Source organism: Trichoplax adhaerens, genomic scaffold (genome assembly GCF_000150275.1).
Source record: "Trichoplax adhaerens TRIADscaffold_14 genomic scaffold, whole genome shotgun sequence".
Taxonomy (NCBI): Eukaryota; Metazoa; Placozoa; class Uniplacotomia; order Trichoplacea; family Trichoplacidae; genus Trichoplax; species Trichoplax adhaerens.
In genome coordinates, this window is record NW_002060956.1 from 1216698 (window position 1) to 1237554 (window position 20857).

The 20857-nt window shown below is 32.3% G+C and overlaps 3 protein-coding genes across 3 annotated transcripts; 1 reads left to right on the forward strand and 2 right to left on the reverse strand.

The window, feature by feature from the left end:
- Window positions 1–491: 491 nt before the first annotated feature.
- On the forward strand, window positions 492–4833 carry TRIADDRAFT_30620 (uncharacterized protein; the record flags this gene model as incomplete). The annotated part of the gene is made up of 6 exons (XM_002116165.1): window positions 492–568; window positions 1093–1190; window positions 1930–2334; window positions 2401–3185; window positions 4251–4397; window positions 4675–4833. Coding segments are annotated over 6 exons (1671 nt in total), but the record flags the coding sequence as incomplete, so codon positions are not given.
- A 3477-nt stretch (window positions 4834–8310) lies between these two features.
- On the reverse strand, window positions 8311–9220 carry TRIADDRAFT_50842 (uncharacterized protein; the record flags this gene model as incomplete). The annotated part of the gene is made up of 3 exons (XM_002116264.1): window positions 8311–8627; window positions 8772–8963; window positions 9172–9220. 3 exons carry the CDS (start codon window positions 9218–9220, stop codon window positions 8311–8313), a joined length of 558 nt encoding a protein of 185 aa, XP_002116300.1.
- A 6545-nt stretch (window positions 9221–15765) lies between these two features.
- TRIADDRAFT_38236 (expressed hypothetical protein) lies at window positions 15766–20857 on the reverse strand (the record flags this gene model as incomplete). The annotated part of the gene is made up of 11 exons (XM_002116265.1): window positions 15766–16271; window positions 16371–16508; window positions 16590–16824; window positions 16942–17005; window positions 17072–17166; window positions 19134–19211; window positions 19287–19397; window positions 20184–20272; window positions 20361–20430; window positions 20618–20678; window positions 20801–20857. The coding sequence occupies 11 exons, from the start codon at window positions 20855–20857 to the stop codon at window positions 16166–16168; spliced, it is 1104 nt and encodes a 367-aa protein (XP_002116301.1). The 3' UTR covers window positions 15766–16165.

Here is a 20857-nt window from a genome sequence, read left to right on the forward strand (position 1 = left end):
GATTAAATATCTGCTCTTTTCGATTACAGATCGATCTTAACGGACTAATTATCTTTATAAAATTGGAAAAAAAGAGCTTACATATCAACAACCGGCGTTGAATAAAGCTTTTAGGACTAAATCTAAAAAATGGTAAGTTCTCAAGAAAATGAAATATCTATAAAGTAACTCTCGTTGGAACAGTAGTGATAGTGTGAAATTATCTATTATTATTCAATTTTCCTTTCCAATTCAGTCTTTAAAAAGTTCTCGATTGTTATTGCATCATCCTTTAGTTATATATGTCACGTAGCGAACGTATACACTATAACTAATTTAGAGCATCAGATGTCGTGCAGTCAAAATATAAATAATTTAGATCAATTTCTCATCATACCGATATATTTCGTGATATAATTTTTTGCAACCAATTAGGACAGATTTTATTTATTTTTAGATTAATCTTGACTCTTAATGCTTTTACATTTTTGTTATATCGTTATAAATATGAACAGTATGGATTAATTAATCACATCATTCAAGCACTACTGAAGACTAAATTCGGCAATGAATTCTGGGAAAAAATTAGGTGAATAATTTGCCCCCAGCAACTGGATAATCAATTATGAATAAAATAGTGAAAATTTGGCCATTGTAGACCATATAAAAGTCGATAATTATATCTTTTAGGTTGATTTTACCTGATTGTACCATTATTTGTTAATATAGGTATTCTCATATGTGACCGATAATGTACAAGACTATCGATAGGCTAGCTTTAACCGATATTAATAGCTAAATATCGTGGAGCATATGAAAAATAATGATATCAATTTAGATCAATTTGATCTTTATATATCATCATTCACCTGTATATTCTTGTACAAAATTAATAATCTGCAAGACAACATAAGATTTTTTTTAATAAACAGTGATATATTCAATGCATCTCTTTAGAGAATATATAAATAATTATAGATTGATAATCTACCAGACTGCAAGATAGTTTTGACTAATAATACATTCATATGGTAAAATTAAAATAATAAGTATAGTACATCTGTTAAAAAAATTTATATATTTAGTGATTTTTTTCCCCATGCTGATTTGTAGAAATAAGATGGGTCATTTACCTGATGAATTTGAAATTCAAAAATTATATGATGATAAGGTTACTTACGACATGGTTAAAAAAACTGCTCGAGATACAGGTAATCAGTTTTTGAAAGGGAGTATCCATCCTAACTTGGCTCTACTGTACTGTATAGTTATTGCGAATTATCTTTAATTCCATATATATTCTGTTCTGTTTATCAATAACCCTTAGCTATTTCACATTTATAACCGTCCCTATCATTTATAGATCACCCATGATGCTGATAATTACACATTTTGTTTATTTATACATATGCTTCTCTTGTATTCTTCTTGCTGCTATATACAGTATTAAGTATATCGAATTATATTGCTCGCATATTTTATTTATCATCATCCTTTATTTCTTTATATTTTGTAAATATGGCTTCTATTTATGAATTATTGCTGATTACAGTATTGGAAAATTGCATAACTTACTTCTAAATACCTATTCCTTTCTTCATATTTCTCAGGATTACACATATCAATTTAGTGCTACTAAATCATAAATTACACGATCTACTTCATTTACATATCATTCTTTTTTCTATTCTTCGATAATTATAATTGATACTGCAGTTGATTTAGTACTAGTAATCTCCAGTTATATGAGCTACTTATTCCATTTATCATCTTTCTCTTTGCCTTTGCATATATTTTTTTGCCGTTTGTTTAGGATTGATAATATTAAATCATGTAACATGTTCCATTAATACTTAGCACCACAACGTTTTATTTCAGATTAGCAATGTTAAATGAACTGATTTCATTACTGATCGTTAAGTCTATCAATATAATTTATCATTCATATAGGATTAACGGTAGATGAAATTTTTGAATTGATCGGCCCCTGTTGGTTGGATTGGATCGAAACTAGCCCTTACGCTACCTTAATTCACGTTATTGGCCCTAATTTATATTGTTTATTAAATAATTTAAACACATTATATAATCACTTAGGAACGTCATTTACTCATATGATGCCACCTGAATTTAAATGTCAAGAAACACAAGATCCACAAGTTTATCGGCTTCATTATTATTCTAATCGTAAGCATTTAAAGGGTATGGCTATCGGCATTATTAGAGATATTGCACGTAGTTTATACAATTTAAAGATTGACATTACCGTCTTATACGATGGCATTGCTGAAAATCGTTTAGCTTATAAAAATCATATTATATTAGAAATCCATGAACTTGGCCCATACAATACTAGTCGGCCAATGAAAGCAACTATTAGTTCAGCTGAATTAAAATTATTAGCATCGACCGATAGTTTAGCTTGGCATCTTGGTGAAGATGAGAGTAATGGTTGTTATATTTCTGATCAAATTTTTAATAGTATCTTTCCCTTTCATATCGTATTCGATAATGAATTGAAAATTAGAAGGATTGGTAATAGTTTAGCCAAGAAATTGCCTCAAATCCAATGTAATAGCAATTATCGTCCACGTCTCAATGAGTTATTTCAATGTTTAAAACCACCCTTAATGTTGACATTAACCAATATATTAGACAATATCAATAGCGATTTTATTATGGAAGCAATTGATCAAGAAAGTCTTGGGCATTACCAAACATTTCAATTAAAGGGGCAAATGATTCGATTGATCGATAATAATTCATATATTTTATTTATGTCATCACTTGTAGTTAAGAAATTAGTTGATTTAAAACGGCAAGGGTTTTATATTAGTGATTTTCCACTGCATGATAAAAGTCGTGATTTACTATTGCTTCAGCAATATCATCAAGTAGAGCAAGATTTAAACGTACAAGTAGAACGATTAACAGCACAATTACACCAAACGACAAGATTACTTCAAGCTGAAAAATCAAAAGTGAACCAACTGATGTCATCCATGATGCCTGCAGCGATGCAAAAATTATATCAAGATGGACAAATAGTACGAGCACAAAATTGTCCTCAAGTTAGTTTATTAGTGGCTAGTTTGATTGGTGTAACAACGTTATGCCAGGAGAAAGATCCGGTTGAAATCATCGATTTTTTAAATATATTATTGGCTCAATTTGACAGCTTGCTAGATACTTCATCTATTTATAAAGTAAGTGTCATGATTATTTACTTCTTTATATTTAGTTATCAATTTAGAGTAAAAATTTTTCATTAACTATATCGATGTTTTCGTCCAGTAACATCGTAAAGAATGAAATTAAATTTAGTAGCTATCCATGTATTTCATGTATTCGAATCTTGTAAACTTCCTTTTCACTATTGGCTATAAAAAAGTACGAATTATTGCGTTGAAAGAGAATCATTTAAGCCGTAGAATATTATTAGTCTTAATTTAACTATCAGTTGATAGTAAATAGTAGCTTAATAGCGTGCAGGAATATCAACGTAGGCATAATACAAATAAGTTTGAGTTTACTGCTAGTACTCTGTATTGCAAGTGTTTTACTATGTCACAAGTTCTTCCACTCCATCCTTAAATGTGCAGAGATGTCGATAGTAAATTTTTCTGCACAATTAGAACCCGATAAAGCAATAATGCTAATTTAGTTAAAAGTGAGGAATCTCTGCAAATTAGAGTAGCTCCTGGATCTGATTGCGTACTATATCCTTTCTAACTGCTATACTTTATGCAATTAAGCATTCAGTTTCAGAAGTTATTATTATAAAAGAAATTGCTGTTCACTAATATACGAGGCTTTTAGATAACTTTACAAGAGCGACAGGATAATAAACAATTTAGCTCCGAAAATAATCATTAACAGATAGATCGCTAGTATCTACTTAATTTTTCTAATGAATAATGCATTAGATACTCTTTAGTAGATCTAATCGGAGGAATAATTGCTATACACATTATCGAATACATCAATGTCAATTTAATAAGACGATTACTTTTTAGTAGTTACTATTCTGTCATTAGATCAAAGCAATTTAGAAATTTACATGGCTTAGTGAATATTTACAATATTATTAAAATATTTGTACCCATTTATTAAATTTATAGTGTATAATTTGTTCTATTTATTATGCCTATAATTAGATTGATGCAATCACATGAATTACTAGATGAATATTTAAAACATTTCTACAGACAGCAATGTCAATTTACTAAAATCACACGAGATTATTCATATCAATTTTATTATTTAATCAGGTTGAAACAATTGGTGACATTTATATGGTCATTAGTGGATTATCGCAGTCACGAGACGATCATGCTGAGATTGTTGCTCAGTTAGGATTGAATATGCTAGATCAAGTAGATTCCATATTGTCACTTGATGATAATCGTTCTATTCAGGTAAGCCTTACTAAAGTGAAAGCCTAGTGAAAGTTGTATCAAATAGTAGACTACAAGATTATATTGTTGAGTAACATTAAGGCTAAAGAATGTATATAGATCATGATTTTTGATATATGACGCAGTTGTACTAGCATTTTTGCACATTACCTATAAGATATTGACGCGTCCCTAGATATAAAGTATAAACTGATCATGTTCTACTACTAATTTAAAGAACAATTGATAGCTCAAATTTTATAACTATAGTTCCATTTTATATTGCCTATGATTAAAGCTTCGAATAGGTATCCATTCTGGCTCGGTAATTACGGGAGTCATCAAAAATGCGGTACCTCGATATAGTGTCTTTGGTAATGCAGTTAAATTTGCTGGTCGCATCGAAAGTTATGGAGTACCTGGAACCATCCACATTAGCTCGGCAACACAACAGTAAGATGTTGATTCATGACGATTAGAGAATAAGTCAGAATGGATTTCAATTGCAAATACTGTAGTTAATTTAAAAGCTTAGTTAGAAATGGATTATATAGAGTGAATTAAGTAACAGAAACTGATATAACACAAAACAAACCATATTCTCTAAGATGTAGGAAATCAAAACAAGAGCAATTCTAATATTATAAATCTAAACAATTAGTAAAAGCTGAGTTAAATGATACGTCTTTTAATCTATAAAATGTATCATACGCGTGTAAATAAGAGCTCATATATCGACTTGCATAGCTTTAAACAAAGTTAGAATATGAAGAGAAGATGTAACCAATGGCAGATAGAATAAATAAAAGTAGATTCCCAGATAAAATTAGCACATGCAGTTAATAACCATAATCGATAGCCGATAGCCATGGCCAAAAATAAATCAGTCTACCGATTACGACTTAAATTTTATTGAACGCCTTATAACAAAACTTGTTCTTCTAATGGTAATTAGAGTGTAGATCACACATGTAATTTTATGATAGCAGATTTTATCACCGATTCTCTATCGTTTGAAAAACTACGTAGTAGTACAACAAGCTCTGGCAAACAAGGAAAACTTCCTACAACAGCAGATCTTAGAAAGAAAGAGCTAAGAACAACAATAACAGAAAAGCTTAACTGTTTAAATACGTTATCTAACTTGTTTAAAAATAAAAATTGCGAAAATCATCACTTAACACTTATAAAACTTAATATGAGAATAAAATTTTATGATTAGTATCATATTCTATGAAGCTGAAATCAACATACTTGAATTATCATAAACATTACATTTATATATACCTATTATTGTCAATAGTCCTAGATTTTGCTATTATTTTTAAGTTATGTCTAATTCACATCTATATAACAAGTTGACAACAATAGCTTATCCAACAGCTCCACTGCACGCCTCTACATATTTTTTAATTTATCAATTATAAAGCTATATCTTTGAACAATATTTAATTACTATCGAGATTGTAAAAATGAGATTTAAAGAATTATAGTTGTAAATGATCATGCAGTATATTATCTTTACACAATAAATTTTATTTATAGAAGCGTTATTAATTACAAGATATTTTTGACCACTAACACTAATATTTAATATCGAAACTCTGGATATATCATCATTTATTTAATCCATACATAATACAAAGTGTTTTATTTTTGCAGGTTACTCAAAGGTAACGAACAGTTTCAATTACAAGAACGAGGTGAAATGATAGTCATCGGTAAAGAAGTCACGAAAACCTATTTTGTCTTACGAAGAAATCAAGTTAGTATCACAGAAGACATTATTGCTGATTCCAACGACGGTCAAAGTGATAGAGACAGACCGGTAGAATGGACAATTACCTATAAAAGTTTACAAATTACAGATTCCAATTCCTCATCATTGAAAGCAGGCCACAAAAAGTATAGCAAAATACTAAATCCTCGCAATCGTTCAAATGGAATCGAAATCAATAATATCAGTACTAATTATCAAAATCGCGATAGCGGAGATAATGTTTCTAGTAATCAACAAAATTTATTAAATAATAATAATGTTGGCTCTCCATCAAGCACTACACCAATCGTTAATATCATTTCAGATGTCCCTGTTAATCAGCTTATGAATTCTACATTAGAAGAATTTAGTAGTGATGCGGGAACGTGCACGACAACAATCGCATTTGAAGATAATTTAGATTCCAAAAATCGAAAAGTTGTTGACACTGTTGCTGGCTCTAAAACTGCTATTTGCAACATCGCCTAATACGCCAATTTTATTAGTGATTTATAACCGAAATCGATGGCCAAAATATTCCGCGTTTCAAGGTTTAATTCAATGGCTAGCTCGTTTAACTTATAAATTTAATTTATGAATTTATAGCTATTTATTCCGTAGCTTTGCTGTAGTTACTTGCAGATAATAATCATTGCAAGCTGATTTATTTTACAGCGGTATATTAATTAATAATCAATATTCTTGTGATATTAACAATCATTTAATAGCAATATAAACTGTATCTTAGTTGCTCATGTTGATGTATTGCGGTAATAATCATCCTAGCATCACTTACATAGTCTGGGTCAAATCTGCTAGGTGAATTAATGCTGCTCAATAATTGACTTTAAAATGAATTACCTGCTATTCATACGTAAATATTCCTTGTATAGCAGATAAAATTGTATTAGTTTGATAATAATCACTCTTAATATTCTTGAAAATTATTTCCAATGTTAAATAATGATAATTTGGATGACGTACAAGTATTAACTATAATTTCTAATTACCATAGCTGAACCTCTTCCATCTATATAGCAGGTTAAATTATCAAATTAAAATTCTATTAGCTATCGTATTCATCATTAATAGCTCTAAAAGGCTGTCTATTGGGCAATTTTTATACTAAGTTTGTAAAGGGATCGCAAATAAAATGTTGCTACGTAAAATAGCATATACACAAGTAACATAATAAGAATACTTACGTCGTATGTGTAAGCTTACAACAAGATATATTGTGTAGAAAAAGAAACTAAAACTTGAACTTACGAATTTGGGTAGAATTTCCAAATATTGTAAACGTAAAATATAAGAAATAAATGACATGTATATATATATTTATTTCTGATATAGCAGAATGAAGAATATTCAATTAGCATTTATGAATTAATAGAAATTATCTATTGGATTCCATAAAATATTTAGAACTTGTATTTACCTCTCTGAAGCATCTACGATCACATATGATTAACTAGTAGTGAGTGATATTATTTCGAAGATCTTCACCTAGAAATCATTTAGATATCTGCATATGGGTACAAAGTAAAACCTTATCATGCCGCCATCAAAGTTACTGTAGATGTATCAATAATGAAATTAATAAATCCGAACCATTATAGCCCTTAAAATATTAAATTTCTACGTGCAATAATTAATAATGTAATTTGACCCGACTTAGAAACCATAAAAACGAAATAAGACTTGTATTAATTCCAGTATTTTAGCACTGCAATCAAGACACTTCATCTAAATATATTAACAGTAAAAATCCTCACCAAGAAAATTAATAGCAAACAATACCATAATTGGGGTGTGCTTTTACTCGCTTGAGTAACTAACATACTGTTACAATAATGTAGCTATTCCATATCAAATCTCAATACGTTGATCATCTTAGTTTAGATGATCTGGTTAATCATAAAAATTGAGTTATTTGCGAATATACAAATCACATAACTGAAAAAATTTAAACGAGAATATCAATGTACGATGACTCGCACATATATGAAATAAAGATTTATTCACTAATCATATACTTATTACATCAGCCTAGTAGAGCAATACTCATTCGACGTCGGTCTTAACGAAATATTTTGCGCTGCAGTGAAATTTTTATAATCACTCCATGATTTTAAAGATAAAGCCTTGCAAAAATATCATTGCAAGGTGGCATTTTTATGTACATAATTTCTCAATACGTTGGAAGATGGAAGCAAATGATGGTCTGTCTTCCGGTTTTTCATACCAACAATCCAACATTATTTGGTAAACACCTGGCGGACAATTTTTAGGTTCACTCATCCGATTTCCCTCTTCAACAAATTTCAAAGCCTTACGATTATCCATATCAGGATAGGGCATATGGCCATAGGAGAACGCTTCCCATAATAGCACTCCGTAGCTCCAAACATCACTTTGGGTAGTGAAGCGTCCATAATGAACAGCTTCTGGTGCTGTCCATTTAATAGGCATCTTTTTTGTCCGATCAGTAACTATAATCAAAAAATTAAGCGTTTTTCAAACAAAAAAATTAAGCTCATAAAGCCTTCACTGCATAGGGATTTACCGCTATCATTAACTTAATTCCTACAAAAACTTATCCAGAATTCTTAGTAAAAATTAATAGGTTTATTAACCCAAATAGACGTCTTCATCATCTCCTTCCCGTGCCATTCCAAAATCACTTATTTTTAAAGTATAATCGCTTGTCATTAGGCAATTGCGGGCAGCCAAATCTCTATGGATGCATTTTTTACTTTCTAGGTATGACATCCCACTCGCAGCATGACACAGCATTTTTAGTAATAGCACCGGGCTATGATCTTTGCCTATAAAATTATAATCCAAAAAATAGCATAAATATATTATAATAATCTAGATATCAACTATAAAATGATAGTTTTCCACCAATAGAAATTAGGAAATATCTAGTTGAAGATTTAATATCAACATCAACATTAAAATATCATTAATATGTAATAAAATTTACTCTCAAATACGGAATTACGAGTGTATTGCAGCAATTAAAGAGCTTACTTTTGTTACGCAGATAACTATGAAAGTCTCCACCGTCCATAAACTCCATTACAATATAGACTGGTTCTTTATCAGCACAAATACCTATCAATCGCACAATATGCGGATGTTCGTACTGTTTTAATATCTCTGCTTCCAGCAAAAAGCGCTCTTTCAGGGTTTCATCTAGAGTTCCTTTACATTGTTTAACAGCAACCGTTAGACCTGACCCTCTCAATGTCCCTAACATAACTTCACCAAAACAGCCTTCGCCGAGTTTTTTACTACAGGCAACATCTTCATGTTTTATAATCAAACTTCCTCCATCCTTCTCTTTTAGTACTGGATTGGTAATTACAGCAGGCGACTTTTTTAACAGTGGTACTGCGTTGCTCCGATGATAGTAGAGTAATTCTTGGACGGTTCCAAAAGCTTTCTCTTCAAATTTGAAATACTATGAATAATATTGACAAGTAATAGCAATTATGATAATTGACCTTGATGCATATATCTATAAACGATCTTAAATACACTACTTATCTGAAACATACCCCATTTTCTTCTTTGATGATAAAGTGTAACCCTTTACCATTATAACGAGTCGTTAATACCATTTTCTTTTTATTACTTTGGTCGGAATCATCGACCTTATTTGGAGAGATTCTAATTAAGTAATCACCATCGTATTCTATTAGTTTTTCCGCTTCTTGCCTAGTAAATTTGCCATAGAAATACGGTTCTTCTTCAATTGGCACGCTAAGATTTTCATATGTTCTCTAACAAGAGATATATTTCAATTGCATATAAATTTAACGAATTAACGATACTGCTTAATGCATTTGTACTTGCGTCAAGTAATAAGATAATTAAAATTTGGATATCGATCTATTATATAGAGTATATATATGATCGTTTTATCAAAAGCTTACGCTAATAGTACGACCATCGAATGTGTCATCACAATAATCATCGCCAGTTGATTCTTGTAGTTCATCTGATAAACTGGAACCACTTTCGTATGCAACAGGGCCAGCTGATTTATATTTATCATCACTAGTTTGAAAAAGCTTCTTCCATTTCTTGAGCGGTTTCGGAAGTAAATTTGGATCAGACTCGCTACTCTATGGTAATAAATCGATTAATATACATTAAATTGCAAAAATGTAAAATTGTCACTCTTACGCTTTATAAATGCACTAAATAAATTATCAATTAACCTTTAGCCGACTTCTCCTTGCAACTTTGGAGTCTTCTGGTACTTCAGGCAAGCTTGTTTCAAATTCTAATGTATTACCCCTTACATCACTTATAGCTGTATGTATAACATTCACTTGGCTATTTAATTTATTTAAATCACATCTAAGTTTCCCAATTTCAATACTAATTGCTATTGATTCATCAAATTTACTGATGTACCTGATTAAAATGCAAACCAAAATAATTTATGTTAATCTAATTGTCGGATTTCGCTATGAAAATATTAAGTACCACTCAGAGTTTTTCAAAATATTTAAATTTGGATAAAGTACAAGTTACATAAACATGTACACATACTCATCCTTTATTCGATGCTGCTCGTTCCAGTAAGATATTGTCGATAGCTCATTTCGTAATTTCAAAAGATTTTCCGTCTGTTAATAAAAATACAGAAATTACATTACAGGAGCCTACTTATACTTCAGCATACGAATAAGTACTCTTCAGATGATATCAAATAGTTGTCAGGCAATTACAATATGTGAACGCATGAGAATTACGGCAAACAGATATAGTAATATATATGATACAATTACATGAGAAAAATTACCTGTTTATTTAATTCTTCCTGCAAGATCGAAACATCTGTTTTCATATTCTCTTTTCTAAAGCAACAAAAATTAAAAAGTACATCAGCATTTCGAAGACTCAGATTACTATCGAAATTATCATGACTATAAATTTTGCTGGGTAAAAATTTTCTAGTGAAACCATTTATTTAGTCAATTGGTATAGTAAATTTGACCGCTATAATAATGGTTGTTATCATCGGTAAATATGCGTAAAAAAGCAATTACTTTGCACATAAAGAATCGTAATTGAGATCATTTATCGAGATGCCATTTGACTTTAATCCGGGTATTTCTGTATTTGCCGGAAAGTCTTCTGAAACCTGATTACGAGGTGGTTTCTCATCTCTTAATAAAATCAATTAGTTAATAGGGACACGTCAGTAAATTAGTTGGGTATTCGAAAAAAATTGAATAGAGTTCAATTGCAAATAGATTGCAACAAACATGATGTACTATAATTGTGAAAGCCATTTAAGAAGAGATGGCAGCTTTACTTAATAACCTATTGCTAAAATATATTAAAGTATGAAGAGTCAACGTTACGTATCTTCACTAACCTATTGTTTGTAATGAATTCCGTGAATTCATTTTCGTTCGATATTTCTTGAATGGCTGCTTCCATATCAGTTTTAAAATTCACCATATCTTCGCAGGCTAGCGTAAAGATATTACAGGTTTCCTTTAAAATTCCTTTCCTATTAGGGTAAATATTTAATAGAAACAGAAATAAAAGAAAGGGAATATATTAATTAATCGTCAGTACCGCATATGCGAGTTTATCAATACATTGATTTACGTAATATAAATAAAACGTATTTTTCCCTTATCATTTTATAAAAGAATAGTATAGATAGTATCCCAGTAGTACTACACCTTACTACTATAGTATATTAATGCTAAAAAAGTTGCTATAAAAGTCTACTTTAGTAGAAATTATTCTCTTTTGCATAGACCTACATTTCAGATATGTGCATGACATGTATGTCTTCAGCAGCATTTAATAATGCAGGCAAAGCATAGTCTTCATAGCCGGATTGACATTCATTATATGCAACTTGGCTTAAGAAGTATTCATTAGAGACAGTAAATAAAACTTTAGCTGCCTTCATATATCGGTCTTTCGCTTGGTCATACTTTTTACCACTAGACTTTCCTTTATTAACGATATCTTTCAATGATTTTAAGGCGAAATTAGCATCGCGTAGTCGTGATAGAAATAGTTGGCGATGCTGCTCCATTACTTGACTATGCCGTGTACGTGTACTTTCCAGCGATCGCCGATTAGCAATATACTTGTTAATTACATTCTTCTTACGAGTAATCATTGAATCCAAACGCTCACATAGCGATGCAGAATATGTAATTGCTTTTTTACCATATTCAGAGCATAGATTATCAACGGATTCAACTATGGAAAGCCACACCTGTAACAAGATGTAGTCATTACTATCGAAATATGCACGCACTACATTGTTATACGAAGTCGTAGTCCGAAAGTAAAACTTAAAACAATATCTGCAAGTCAGGAATAGATCAGTTGTAGAATTAATCTGAATGTATTGTACGATTCTCACGAAGTTTTCTTATAAGTTCTATCACTTTTCAACAAATTACATAATTATTCTTTATTCGTGAGTGCAGTTATACACAATTTACTTCGCCGAGGATTATGTATGGATACCAGATGATAGTCAATATTGTTTAGTAGATTTAAGCTAAGATGTATAGAATAGTATTCTAGGATTTTCTACGAGTTATTAGTTTACTGTAACCACCCAACAGTTTAGGGGAAATGAGCGAACGGCAATAAAAAAGAGAGTGACTTTCGTTAAATAACTGTCGAGCAATAAGTACAATAATGATAGCTGTTTATAATTTTAGTATAGTTTCAATTCTTTATGCTACATTTTAACTTAAATGTATTGGTTTTGTAAACATATGAAAGCGACAAAGGCGTGATTTAATAAAAATAAACACAACCGCAGTTGGAATAATCGCGAATGATGATGTTAAACTGCTGAATACAAGCAAATTAATACGATTAATTATCAACTTCCGCAATAATTATATGAACTCTCTTTATGTTATTTAAACGGTCAATTAAGTCAAATTTTATAGTGCTGATAGCGCTTTAAATGCCAATATTTGGTTGAAATCAAGTTTGTCAAGGTGATACGCGTATGTACTCGTATGCAGCAAAATCTGTGTATTGCGGTGCAGGCAAGAGTACATTAATACATGTCCTGAAAGAGCGATAAAATCTTCTTTAACTCTTGATTAATAACTACTACCTATGTACATTTTTAATCCTTCTAATGACCATGGATAAAAATCAAACTACGGAGCGTCTTTATTTATCAGATAGCTTGAATATCACCGAGATTGTTATTTTCGCATCAATATTGTATGCCGTATAAATTAACAAGCGTAGGCATTCCATGGAGAGCTTTTCCCCTCTTTGTTTACTGATAGCAAGAGCTTTAAGAAGCAAGAAGCAAATAGTAAATGAGTAAAATGTTTCAAATTGACTCTATTTTTGTGTGAAAATGAAGACGTCTGTTATTAAGGGAATTAAATAAAGAAACTATTCTAAATTAATGCATCAGTTACAAGAAATAGTGTACTAAAACAGTCGTGGATTCAATTTTTTTTACTTTCGGTAGCAAGTTGTATTGTAACTCGGGTCTCTTTAGATAGCTGTTCAGGGTTCATGTACTGCATGTCGACCATTTTATCCATCATCAAAATTATTTCAAGGTCTTTGTAAAATCATGGCAAGCTGTTATTCACTTCATATACTGCTGGGCAGTCCTTCACGATGTATCAAAAACTAATCTTTCGCTGCACGGTTAGCGGAGGTTGCTACTGTATATTGGCATGGGTGTGATACCTTATTATAGAAATTGTATCTGGTCCATTATCCAAAGATAATGATTAATCTATTGGACTGATCCGGAGATATTTTTCCATTCTGACACTACTGTATTTCAAAATTTGATTGAACGTAAACGATTTAGCCTACAAAAATGCCTAAATGTGATACCTTGACCGTCGCCATTTTTGATAAAGACGCAAATGCCGCCATTGTTGCTTTGTTTGATTTACTCTTAATCTATGGTTGATTCTTTGTTACGGGATAGGGCATTAGTACAGTACTGACCAATTTTTTACTTTCAACTTTTACAATAAATAAAGTGGCAAACTCTTGTAACTTTCCAAGGTCTACACTCTAAAGAATATATATGCATCTATATCTAAAAGGTGATCAAGCTGAGTAGTCTTGTCTGTATAGTACAGTATTAGAATTATCCAACTTGTAATTTACTCATCAAGCCATGGAGCAACAAGCTCATCGAGCAGTTGGATATGCAGCGATTAACAATTTATAGTAGTATCTCGACGGAACACTGACTTTTACTGTAATCAAGTAGTTCATCAAGAGGAAGTGTTACAATAGTAACGATGTATCTCTTCATTGCGATAATTCTATAATGATGAATTTATTTGATCATGATCATTTTGGAACTGTAGATTTGCTCGACAATAAGACGGATTAGGATAGATAAAATCCTACAATACACAATTTATTAATTTCCATTACCTCCATGGTTTTATTAATTCCGTTATTTTTCATTCCAAGTAAGAGCTGTTTCATGCCATATTCATCATTTAGTTGAGCGATTTGTCGAGCATACTCTTGATCAACTTTACCACGTTTCTTAATATATTGCTTGGTCTTCTCTAAAATTCGGACTTCGTTATCAGCAAGTTTAATTAAAGCCTCATTGGCTGATTTACCTTGTAAAGCTTCACCAAATCGAGTCATTTTTTGCTCTTTTTAATTAATTTAAAAAGTGGATGTACGTACTACTTCTTGAAAATTTTCTAGCGATACAACTAGAGTAAAAAATTGTATTTTCAACAGAAAATTTTACGCCTTTACCAATAAATAGAAAGCGATTACAATATTCTAGGCTAGAAGCTCGTGACCGCCTATCGTAACCACTATCCTCCAACCGCGATGGACAGTGAACTGGAAACCCGGAAACACTATACAGTAGATTTAAAATTCCAATCAGTACCCGTATACGCGAATCAGAATGGAAAGTAAATGATGGTACCCTAACAACTACAGCGTGTCAGAAGACTGTAATTAATTCTTTATGCAGTATTATTGGGTGTCAAAGTGCGATTGTACAGTAAGTTACTATAGTCAGTAAACTTACCCGTTAATTAATAACTAATTAATTAACCTGTTTATCAACTGCTCCAACTCTAGTGGAAAGGATTTTTCACCCGCTCTAGACGCCTACAGTATTGCACTGTACAGTCAGTACAGTACAGTACAGTACACTTCACGGCTACTGTAATGTACTGTACTGTACACTGTACCGTTAACTATTTATTCATCTCTGTGTACTGTACTTTAGAGTGCCTAGTTTTCTTCTGTCGCACTCATCAGGTGTAGAGTCTGTAGTCTGACGACGGTAAGCACTTTTTCCTTTCATTCACTACTACATTTCAGCACTGTACTGTACGTTACTGTATTGCAGCTGTGCTATGCCATGGACTACTAAAAAAACGGAATTTTGGTAGTCTACTATGGCTGTGCTATATGTACTGTATTGCTTAGAGTCGTCGCTTTAGTGAAAGTTATAAGGATCTTTCTATGTCAACTACTGTCCTTTCAAAGCAAACTGTTGCATTCATACTGCTGGCGTCATCTATAAAGAATAGGATGCACCGCACTGTAGCCAATAAACCCCTCCAAAAAGTTTTAAGTAAATTTCGAAGTCACAACTTTCTTTATTAATAAGTTTTTAAGCGCTATATTTACTTATTTGCGTTAATGAAATACATGAAATGGGGTTTTTGCAATTGTCTAGTAAAGCACTCATAAATAATAACTACAAATAATTACATTAATCTGTAATTATGAGATTTACAGTGCTATTTCTTGTTATATAATGTTCAACTAAATGAATAAAATACATAGATGTGTCTTCAATCTTTAAAAGCTAATTCAAAATCGTCAAAGCTGAAGCCTCGGTAGTTCCAGGGCAAACAGTTAAATATATATAAGTAATATATAAACTCGTACAGAAACCGTACAATATTGTCAAATAAGTGCGATTCACGTTAGGTTATATATGCATTGTAATCTCTTTAGGATTCGATAGTTTCCTTTATTTACGATATTTTTGTTGAAATTGCTTCATAAAGTCGACCAGTTGTTCCGTTTCTTCCACAGATACCGCATTGTACAGCGATGCTCTGATACCACCAACAGAACTGAAAGAAGATAAATCAATACTTGTTAGTATACATATCCGTAACGCTCTGCACTGATCATCGAAAGTAATTCGGATCAAAGTTATTCTTAAGAATTACCGGTGTCCTTTGAGATGCATAAATTTACGCTCGCCGGCTTCTTTTAGGAACTTCTTTTCTAATTCGTCATCGCCATTCTCAGATCCAATCCTAAATGGAACATTCATCCTAGAGCGATCTTTCTTACAAACAGGTGCTCTATAAAAATAGTCCATATATGACATTCTTTAATTCACATGTGAGTCCTTCATGAAATCATTTATATATAAGAGTACTTACACGTAAAACCCATCCGAATTGTCAATGACATTGTAAACCTTGCTAGCCTTCAATGCACTTCTTTCACTCATGGCTTTGGCTCCACCCTTCGATACAATCCATTGGAATACCATGCCCATAATGTAGATACTGTAAGTTGGAGGAGTGTTATAAAGTGAATTCATTCCAGCCGTAACTTTATAATCCATAACAATAGGGCAATAGGAACGTGCATTTCCAATCAAATCCTCACGAACTACAAATGTTTTCAATGAGTAAGATAACACTTTAGGCAATGCTGTTGATCTACAGTACTCCAATTACAAACAATGTAGGGATTACGTTCATGTGCAATAGTTGATTATAAACTTACCGATAACAATGGTGACGCCAGCACATCCAACATTTTTTTGCGCTCCAGCATAAATCAGTCCGAACTAGAAGATTAAACTCAATTAGCTAGGAGAAAAATAACTAAGTACTGATAATAAAAACTACATTACCTTGGAAACATCAATTTCTTTTGAGAGAATATTCGACGACATGTCACATACAAGTGGTACACCCTTGGTGTCAGGAATATCATGGTATTCGACACCTGCACATACATAATTAAATTAGAACTGAATAGTAAACATAAAAACTCCATAATGTATCTTCTATACTTTCGTTTATTCGCAGAATGAATGACGAAATCTAAATATCACAGTTTCACATCGATCGGCTTTGTTTCAATCATGCAAATCGTTGTCACAACAGTCACTTAAAAACTATCCGATGATGCACACTGGAAACGAAGAAATCGTCAAACACGCTCTAAATAGTTCTACCTAATACATTACACGGCACATCAACGTAACAATATACAATTACGGTAAACTAATATGAAGAAAATTGCTAAATATACGTACATATATCACAATATTAAAATCGTTTATCAGCCGCTCTCTTAGTATAGTACAATAATAAATGTAACTTTAGGTAACTCGAGATGTTACTGGTAAATTTGAATTATAGTATAGTAGAATGCAGGCAAGAGTTGCAGGAAAAAATTGTACTTGCTGAATTGAACGGCTGATAAAAGCTCTCTAACTTAACTACTGTATTGCAGTTATAGAAAGAGCATCTTTACCGCATAAAGTAGCTTTAGTTAATAAACATGTGCTACTGTATTTGTGAATCAGGTACATAAAGCGATATTTCGGAAAGGAGATTAAATTATGCGTTAAAGATGCCTTTCATAAAGTATAGTACGCTTCAGCTCGCAAGCTTGTGCGTAGAACTTTATAGTACCGTACAGTAACGTATTATAACATACATGATAACTTTACTATAGCATACTCTAGTAACCTTTAGACGCATTTACTATTACGTTTCTGGCTGAGCTGAACGCTCCCAAAAAGACTGGGTACATTACAAGCACCCGATTTCATCAAGCTAAAGGCGCAACAGAGGTCAATAAACGGCAACAATATGTAAGACATGACAATTAACAATAAAAAGAAACAGCTATGTATTATGTATCGCTGCCACTGTGAACTTGAGTTATTCCTCTCATAAATCATCCATTCTAAGTGCTGTTTAACCTTTTACGTAATCTAGCGTAATCTATGACTAAGGCAAACAGGTATAAGAGCATTCAAGGCATCACAGCAACAGCGAAAAGATTTTCATGCCAAGCGACAGACACCAAAAATAGAAAATGGGTAAGGGATCTGGTCCGGCACTTCAATGCAACCGGAAATTATCTAATCACTACCAAGCAGTTAAGTTTTAATGCGTGCGAAGACTATGGACAAGCGTATCAGAAATAAAGTGTCGGGAATACTGTACTTCTTAAAAACAAATTCATGAATGAAAGAATGCAAGCAAGCATAAGATGGTCTAGAGATAAGTGATTAAACGAGCATGCTAAATTACTGATGAATCATAGCGACGATGCGAATATACGTAAAATCGAGGGGTATCAACGAGGTTGCACGTCACGTTCGTTACAAATGCAGCGTCGGCGACGAGTTTATACGGCATAAAGAAAGCATACACCTAATTATATCGAATTGACGAGGGAAATATTTTACCGACAACGATTTTCTCTAATGATCATATCATAAATATGTAAATGCGGCGTAGATTTGTATATGGGTGAATGTTTGAACTTCTCTTTTCTAAAGTTACAGCGATACGGCCATGATAAATTTTACTGTAAACCATCGTACGACATAAAATTATGATAAAATAATGTAAACAGCGCTTTAACGGAACGGACAATGAATATCTACACAGACAGTGTAAAAACACCAACTATTTCATTGATGCAATGACAATCAGGATGAATTGGTATTTAAGTTCGGAAATTTTGACTGAGATTGAGACAAAACCCAAAACATTAAAGGGAAGACTAATCAGTTTTTGGCCATTTAAGGATAGGAACTAAGTAATAGATCGTAATTTTGGACCAATATTCAATTCGAATGGCAATAACTCGACAGAGATAAAGTATTACGATCAGAGAACATAGTGTATAGTATAATACTTTAGGCACAAAATCAGTACCGTAGTACTTACCGTGAATAGTCTCATTAGCGCAGATATAGACATAGGAAGCCTCAGGGTTCAAATTCCATTCAGAAAAGTTAGGAATACCTATAAGTAAAAGATTATGCTATACGTGCTTGTTTCGCTCGAAGCATAATTTCATGTTGGAAAGATTTAACTAACCAGAATACTTTTTAGTCTTGGGGATCACACGATTCACAGTACCGAACTTTTCGGCTTCAATAGCAGCCTTTGCAGACCAACTACCAGTGACAACGTAGTCTGCACAACCTCCTAGTATTATTTTAAGTAATTTTACGATTATTTTCGATTATTTATTATCAAAAATTGAATGCATACACGGTAAAAACAAATGATAAGAAAAGTACAATTTATTGAATTCTACAACTCTATTTTAATTTAACACTGTACTGTACAGTGTACGATTTTACAATTGATAACAAAACAAAGTGCAGGCTAATGAAAACATACGTTGTGATCGGTCATGATCAACACCTTATGAGTTACCATTTTTTAAAGTAAAGTATTATACGGTCGGCACGTACTGGACCGTACTGTTCGATGATTAAAAATACGGCCGGATAAACAAATATGTGATCAAAAACAAAATATCAGAGTACAGTACAGTATTGCATCACTACTTTACGTAAAGTACTGTACAGTATGCTGTCAAGAATGAAGATGATTGTGTACTTTACACTATGATCGGGGTACATTGGTACTGTGTATCCAGCAGCGAACTGTTTGTCCTCAATTGTTAAAGAGTTAAAAACAGCAAGCAGGCGGCGCGGCGGGTACATAGAGTGAAAAACATCAACGATGGTAGAGTAAATACAGAGCGGTAGAGTACAGTACAGCACGATACGTGCCCAGTACTGGGCATGAATGATCCATATTTCGTAATCTTTGGTATCGTACACTGCCGTAAATAGTTTACTGTATGACGTTATTAACAGGGACTACTACTGTAATGGCTGTTATTACTACTACTCTATATACTGTACCAGTGTACATTGGCGTATATGGATCAAACGTAGTAATAATGGAATGTTGTCATACCTTCCTTCATTAAGTTCAATGGAACAGATGCAAATTGACCTGTGCCACCTCCTTGCATGAACAGGACTTTGTAATTATCTGGGATGTTACTGAAACACCAAGAAGAACAAATGAGTTCTAATGAACGAAAGTAACTGTAGATATTGTATCATCGTACGAGGAGGAACGTCAACTTACAGCAACTGTCTTAAATTCTGTTCAGCTTCATTGATAACCTTCGCAAAGTCAGCAGATCTGTGGCTTAGTTCTAAATTACAGAAAATAACATTTAACATACATACGTACAGTCGTTCTTTAATCTTATCTCGCTTCATTTCAAAATCGATGCCACACTCAGTATATACTGTACTGTAAGCGGATCATACGTTACATAACATACTGTATAAACTACATGAAATGACGGGAATCTAAAGTAAAAAAGGGTAAAAACTAACCCATGACGCTCACACCGGTGCCACCAAAATCAACGAGTTCTTCTTGAGCCTTCTTTAAGACCTACGCAAGAGTAAAATGAGTTATAAATTGATCATTAAGAATAAGAATATTACAGTTACCATACAGAAATTTGTTCATAAAATAAAAACTTCTAGACTGGTTGCATTAGCTAAAATGCTAACCTCTTCAGGTATTTTGGCTGGACCAGGAGCAAAATTGATAACCTTAGTATTCGACAT